The sequence below is a fragment of the Rhincodon typus genome, chromosome 10 (genome assembly GCF_021869965.1).
Source record: "Rhincodon typus isolate 14 chromosome 10, sRhiTyp1.1, whole genome shotgun sequence".
Taxonomy (NCBI): domain Eukaryota; kingdom Metazoa; phylum Chordata; class Chondrichthyes; order Orectolobiformes; family Rhincodontidae; genus Rhincodon; species Rhincodon typus.
The window spans coordinates 70,876,669-70,884,525 of NC_063341.1; the positions used below are offsets into that span (position 1 = coordinate 70,876,669).

General features: G+C 44.6%; 1 protein-coding gene across 1 annotated transcript in view; it reads right to left on the bottom strand.

Moving 5' to 3' along the window:
• pigk (phosphatidylinositol glycan anchor biosynthesis, class K) overlaps nucleotides 1–4,936 on the bottom strand; it is a 130,558-nt gene extending 125,622 nt beyond the window's left edge. The window contains exon 1 of the mRNA XM_048601549.1: nucleotides 4,619–4,936. Within this exon, the coding sequence (XP_048457506.1) occupies nucleotides 4,619–4,923 (305 nt within the window). The 5' untranslated portion in view covers nucleotides 4,924–4,936. The remainder of the gene's footprint in view (nucleotides 1–4,618) is intronic.
• Between the last annotated feature and the right edge of the window lie 2,921 nt (nucleotides 4,937–7,857).

Consider the following 7,857-nt stretch of genomic DNA (forward strand, 5'->3'; position numbering starts at 1 on the left):
CACACAGGCAGACAGAGAGATGCATACACACACAGGCAGACAGAGAGGTCAGTACACACATAGGTACAAAGAGAGAGACAAGTGTGCCTGCGTGCACATACAGAGACACTGAAATACACAGTGACATTGTGGTAATATCACTAGACAAGTAAACCAGAGTCCCAGGTTAATGCTCTGGGAGGCACGAGTTCAGATCCCACAATGTCAGATGGTGAAATTTAAATTCAATTAATGAAAAAATAAGTTGGGACAATAAAGCTCAGATCAATCATATTGACTATGACAGGATCATCAAATTCTGTATAAATCCATCTGGTTCACCGACAGGCAGACAGGGACACAGTGACAGACAGACAGACAGAGAGAGAGAGGCAGAGATAGAGAGAGTAACATTGACAGGCAGATGGAGAGAATGACGCAAACAGGCAAAGGTGGACAGACAGGAAGGGTGACGCAGACAGAGAGACAGAGAGTGCGTGACACAGACAGACAAAGAGAGAGAGACAGACACAAGACGATAGAAACACACTTACAGCTTAGAAGGTGGCCATTTGGCTCATCATGCCCAAACCAGTCAACAAATATCTGACTACATTCATCCCATATTCCTGCTCTTTGCCTGTAGTCCTGGAGGTTAGGACAACACAAGTAAATACCTAAATACAGGGGAGGGGGGAGCAATGGCCTAGTGGCATTATCGCTGGACTGTTAATCCAGAGACCCAGAAATGTTCTGGGGACCCAGTTTCAAACCCCACCACGGCAGATAGTGGAATTTGAATTCAATAAATATCTGGAACTAAAGGTCTAATGATGACCATTAATCTATTGTTGCTTATTGGAAAAACCCATCTGGTTCACTCATGCCCTTTAGGGAAGGAAACTGCCATCCTTCCCTGGTCTAGCCTACATGTGACTCCAGACCCACAGCAATGTGGTTGACTCGTAACCACCTTCTGGGCAATTAGGGATGGGGCAATAAATGCTGCCTCGCCAGCAACGTCCTCATCCAATAAATTAATTTTTAAAAAATACTGCTTAAAGATTACGAGAGTTTCAGACTCAACCACCCTTTCAGACCATGAGTTCCAGACCCTCACCTACCTGCTAGATGAATTCTCAACTCTCACTATAAATTTCAACCCCTTATCTTAAATCTATGCTGCCTGGTTACTGACTCCTCTGCTCTGGAAAGGAGTTCCTTTCCACTTTATATATACTTCTCAACCTTATACACCTCTATCAGGTCCCCTCTCAACATTTGCTGCTCCAAGGACTACAACCCAGCCTGTCCAATCATTCCTCATTACTCTGACCATCCAGACCAGGCAGCACCCTGGTAAATCTCCTCTGCACCTTCTCTAATGTAGTTACATCTCGGGTCCGGTAACCCTTTCCGAGGAAGGGTCACTGGTCCCGATGTGTTAACTGATTTGTTTCTTCACAGATGCTGCCAGACCTGCTGAGCTTTTCCAGCAACTTCTGTTTTTGTTGTTAAAATATTTCCAGGCAAGCTCCAACCAGTTTGATCCCCCCCACCCCAAAAAGGTCATCTATTCCCCAGAATCTGTCTGTGATTCTGTTAAAATCAGTTCAGAAATACATTCAAATAAACACAGTATTGATGGCTGTAACTGGCCTGTTCATCAAGGCACATTGCTTACACAGGACAAGCTGAGTACAGCAATTATTGACTACAATCTGGTTAAACAGGCAGCCTTTAAGGGCGGGGGGGGCGCGCAGAGAGATGATACGATGGAAAGATTTAGGAAGAGATCTACAGAACATGATTTGCCTTGGTAATTCAAATCGAGCTCATGCTTTAAAATGTAAATTTCCATTTGTGAAATGGTCTACAAATGAAAAGGAAGAAAAGTTTGTATTTATATAGCACCTTTTTTGGCCAGGCATCTCAAAGTACATCCTAACGAATAAAGTGCACTCCCTCATTACTGCACTGGGATGGTCAGCCTCAAGTCTCTCGAGTAGGACTTGAAACTAAATCTTCCAAATCAGAGACTGAAATACCGAGTCACACTAACAGCATCAACACGGTACATCTGGGTACCACAGATATTTTTTAGGACTGTCAGGATAAATAATGTGTATCTGCAGATGCCATCTCTCTACTCCCTTCTTGTTCCTCCACCCCATTTTCATTCTACTCCAGAGTCTATAATGAAAAGGAAGAAAACCTCACATTTATGTAGCACCTTTCAAGACAACCAGAGATCTCAAAGCACTTCACAGTTCATGAAGTTCGAGTACAGTCACTGTTGTGCATCAAAGTGATTGAGAAACAACTTTGAAAATAAATTAGAGCTGCTGCAAGTCCATGTATTAAGCCTCATCATTTTCCTAGAAATGAGATTCTGAATTTGATTTGAGGACAATGTTCATATCCCAGTTGATCCACAGCCTCGTTACTATGGTGCCAACTTGATTAACCCCAGCCAGCTGGGCTCTCTGGAGTAGTTACCCCAGATTGCTTAATCCTTCTGTCCTTTATAATGTGTCGTCAGAACCACACTCTTTAAAAAAATAAACTATTTATAAACTTTTCACCATTTTCCGTGTATTTGGAGGATCCTACATTATCCAATTATTCCAGAACACAGGTAGTAGCTAGGATGGAACTATATGAACTGTTTCACTCGGAACGCATGTGCTGTCACATTCACATTTTGTGTTTTCCTGCAGCCTCAGCAACTCAACGTTTGTAACTGTTTTTAGTACAATTATTCTTTAGTACACTTATGCCATGGGCGACACAGTGGCTCAGAGTTTAACACTGCTGCCTCAGAGCACCGGGACCCAGGTTTAATTCCAGGCTCAGGTGACTGTTTGCGTGGGTTTCCTCTGTGTACTCTGGTTTCTTCCTGCGTCTGAAGACGTGCAGGCTAGGTCCACTAGCCATGGGAAATGTGGGAATGGGGCGTACGGGCTGGGTCTGGGTACGATGCTTTTCGGAGGGTCAGTGCAGACTCAATGGGCTGAATGGCCTCTTTCCATGCTGTAGGGATTCTGATTCTCAAAAGGTGTTCAATATTTATGCTTCTCTGACTCAGTTCCACCTGGTTGTATAATTGATGTTTTAGGCAAATTCCAGAACAGTCTATTCAGAGCTTTTCTTTTTCTCTCCGTTCCTCAATAAATGGAGTGACGGATGCAAGAAATCCTTTTCTACTTTGGCCAACATAGTGTCAGCAGGTACCTTGGATCTGACATAATAAAACATTGCAGAGTGCTTCACTTACACGTTATAAAACTTGATTAGACACCCAGCCTATACCGATATGAGGGTGGATGAGCTAGTCTTTCAGGAGTCTGTTTTAGGAGAAAGTTAAGGCACAGAAGTTTAGGAAGGTAATTCCAGAGCTTAAGGTGTAGGAAGCTGAAGGCATGCCTGCCAAGGATGATGAAGGACACAGTTGCAGGCGTGCAGATATTTTGGATGGTTGTTGGGGCTGGATGGGACAGGGAGCAGAAGAATTTGAAAACCAGGAGGAGAAATTGATCATTTAATATTTATAAGAATAATACTATGGTTGCAAACAGACTGGTTCTGGCTCAAGTAGTTACAAGGGAAAGAAACCAAGTCACTGGCGAGAGCTCTCTCCATGGATGCTGCGCGTTTGTTTGCAGCAATTTGTTCCTCCTGGAACAGACAGCAGACTTTGTAGCATTGATAGAAGACAACGGTTACCACTTTTCCAATAGTTAGTTGGAGGAAATTTCTGCATATCCAGCATTTAACTGTCAGCCTTTTTGTCTTTGGTTCAAAGGCTGTGTGTGTGTGTGTGTGTGTGTGTGTGTGTTAGGGGGGGTGGAGTTTGAGATCGGTAGTAGTGAGGCAGAGCTAGATGCATCAACATCCATTTGGAAGTTGACAGTGTTTTTGGATGATGTCACTGAGAGGTAGCAAGTAAATGGGAATTAAGATGGAAACAGCAAGTCCTTGGGAGACATGAGAGGTAATGCTGAGGGAGCAGGAAGGGAAGCAAATGTAAGTGGTTCTGTTGTTCCAATTAAATAAATAGAAATGGAACCAGAATAGTACCCCAGTCAATATTTATCCCTCAATCAACATCACAAACCAGATCATCAAATCACTATTGAATTGTTAACCACATCCATAAACGGTAATATCACTATTGTCTTACCAGACCACAGGACTGTTCGCTTTAAAGAGAAACAACTGGTGGTGGTTTAATCTGAGCATCATCACAACTCGGGTGAGAGGAGAGGTTGAGAAGGAAAATCCTCCCTCAGCCAGTGTGGGAATTTGAACCTACGCTGTTGGCAGCACAAACCAGCGGTCCAGCCTGCTGAGCTAACCAACACACACTTCCATAAAAGAAAGAAAATGCTGGAGATCCCGGTGGGTCAGACAGCATCCATGGAGGGAAAGCAAGCTAACAGTTCGAGCCTGGTTAACTCTTCACCAGTGATGTGAAGCTCTGATGAAGAGTCATCTGGACTCAAAACGTTAGTTTGCTCTCCCTCCATGACGCTGTGATCGCCAGCATCTGCAGCAATTTGCTCTCTCACTATTCGACTGCAGAGTGCATCATCACCCACAGGTTCTCTCCCCAGTCGGACTGAACAGGAGTCAATACTCCCGAAAGCCTGGCTTTAAAGTGTAGTCTGGCCCCTCTCTCGGGCAGGTTGAGAGAAGCGGGAGCCCCGGGGGTTGACCCGCTCCCCCCAGCCCAAGGACAGGGCACATGGAAACGCTTCTAATTCTCACCCGCCCGGGGAGCCCACAGCCTCTCGGCGGGAACCGAAGCTCGTAGCGCGGCGCTTCCCGCGCTACCTGCACTCCTCCCGCCCCAGAAGCACCGCGGCTGGCGAGCAGAACCAAAACAATCCCCAGGCTCCACAGAGAAAGCGGCAGCCTCCAACCGCCACTGGGTGCCGCCATCTTTACCGGAAATGGCGCCGGCGCACTGTGAGCGTCCGGCCTCCAACAGCTGCCCCCAGACAAAGGTTCCGGGTTCCTGCCAACGCTGCCTATTCATTCCACTCTTTTAGGAATCACATGACACCAGGTTATAATCCAAAAGGTTTATTTGAAAACACAAGCTTTCATATCCTCGCTCCTTTTTCAGGTGTTAGTGTGAGAGGTGGAATCAGACACAGAATTTATAAATAAAAGATCAAAGGGTCACGCCACTGATGAGCATGTATTAAATAAACCTAAGATGCTATTAAATCTTTCGAAGGTTTTAATTGATTAATATGTTTATGTAAATCCAGGAATTCCTTTCAAGTCACTGCCCTGAGAGAACTGAAGGTTTTATTAGTGAAACACTTCAGCAGTGTTTCATTTGGCATCGGATCTTCCGAGGCTATAAGGTGGTGTGTAATTTCTGACCTTGTCCATCCCAGTCCAACACCAGCACCTCCACATCATGGCTTCCACTTTGTTAATAATATGCATTAACTATTGAACCCCTCTGTGATGTATATGGAGGGGCAATGACCTCTAGAGGTATTATCACCAGACGATTAATCTAGAGACCCAGGTAATGTCCTAGGGATCCAGCTTCAAATTCCACCATAACGAGAGGTTTCGTGATCTTTCACTTGTTGAAATTTAATCTCATACCTCACCCCTAACAGACCTAACCCCAAGTGCTCGACCATCCAGCCGTAATATAATAAGAGACAGGAGCAGAAGGAGGCCATTCAGCCCATTGAGCCTGTCCTAGCATTCAATGAGATCATGGCTTATCTGATAATCCTCAAATGTTCTGCCTTTCCCTCTCAGTCTTGATCTCCTCCCCCCACCCCCGGCCCCCGATTAAAAATATGTCTCTCTCAGCCTTGAATGTACTTAACGACCCAGCCTAAACCGTGCTCGGCAGTAAAGAATTCCAATCAGGGAAACAACCTCCCAAAACTCATCACACCCCAAAGAAATCTATATGTTTCAATGAGATCACCTTACATTCTTCTAAACTCCATGAAGAATAAAGCTAGACTACACAATCTAGAATTGATATGATCTTCAGTCCAGCAGCTGCAAGAGAGCTCCTGTGAACAAATCAGATTATAAAATACAGCCATTAATTAATCTCACTGAGGCATTCGAGAGTGAGAAAGAAGCAGTTTATCTAAGTTGCTGCAGAAAATTGGCTTCCCACCAACGCTGCTGAATGTGACCTCCATTCTCATTATAACATGATTGGTAAGGTCAAAAATATAACATTACAAATTCAGAACCATTTGAGATTTGCCATGTTTGTGTTCCAGTGCCAATGTTTTGGCGTATTCTGTTTGTTTCTGCTATACCATCAGGTCATCTACAGAATGTGCTAAAAGTGACAGAAAGCTGTTCAACTTTCATAGACTCCCTACAGTGTAGAAACAGGCCATTCAGCCAATGAGTCCACACTGACCCTCCGCAGTGTATCCCACCCAGACCCGCAGCCCCCGACCCTAGCCCCGTAACTCTGCATTTCCCATGGCTAATATACCTATCCCACACATCCCTGCCCACTATGGGCATTTACAATAGCTCTAATCTGCACATCTTTGGACTGTGGGACCAAACCAGAACACCTGGAGGAATCCCATGCTGACAACATGCAAACTCCACATAGACAGTTGCCCAAGGCTGGAATTGAACCCTGGTCCCTGGCGCTGTGAGGTAGCAGTGCTAACCACTGAGCCGCCATGCCTGAGATCCAAGACAGAGGTGTGCTTTCATCCAGAAGGACAGGGGCAGCTGATGCATGGGAACACCACCACCTGCAAGTTCCCTGCAAAGCCACTCACCATCTTGACTCGGAAATATATCGATATTCCTTCAGTGTCGCTGAGTCAAAAGCCTGGAATTCCACCTCCAAAAACATTCTGGGTCTACCTACACCAAAGGAGCTGCTGTGGTTCAAAGAGGCAGCTCACCACCACCTTCTCGTTTGCATTTAGGGACGGGCAATATACTGGCTCAGCCAGCAATGGCCTCATCACGTGACTGAATTTTAAAAAAATATATCCTAAGGCATTTTAGTAAATTCCATTCAGCTAGTAAGGGTTGTCTTGTGTGTAGAATGTTGAAACAGTATCAATTGATCAACGCAGGCCTTTTCGAAGTTAGTTACCAAATTCAGCAAATGTCAATGATGTTAGGCTGCTGTTGGTATCAATTGGAATCAAACTGGGCCAGGAAGAGACATGATCATTGCTGATTTTATCCAATTGGAAGACACTCGATCATTAGTTTGTAACAATGTCCATTATGAGGAACTGCAAGCTCAAATATCTTTCCAAAACTCACTCTCTGGCCTTAAAGATTTAAATAATTCACATCTGGAATATACTGCCTGAATGTGCGTAAGAGGTTCGGTCAATGGATACTTTCGAAAGGAAATGGGATCAGTGTCTGCAAAGGAAACATTTTCAGGGCTTTAAGAAGAGGTAGGTGAGTGGCATTTGGTGAGGGCAAGCAGAGGCAGGAACAGCTGAATGGCCTCCTTCAATATCATTTTGTGATACTATGACATTAGATATGTTCAGTACCCATTTGCAACTCCTCAGATATTGAAGCAGTCTATGTTCAAATGCAACCCAATCTGAAAAATATCCAGGCTTGGGCTGAAAAGTTATAAGTAATATTCACACCACACAAATGCCAGGCAATGAATATGTCCAATAAGAGACAATCTAATCATTACCCCTTGACATTCAATCATGTTATAATGACTGAATCCCGCATGACAAACAGTTTGGGGGTTACCATTGACCAAAAACTCAACTGGACTCACCACATAAACACAGTGGCTACAAGAGCAGGTCAAAGGGTAGGAGTCGTGCTGGAGTAACTCACCTCCTGATTCCCCAAAGCCTGTCC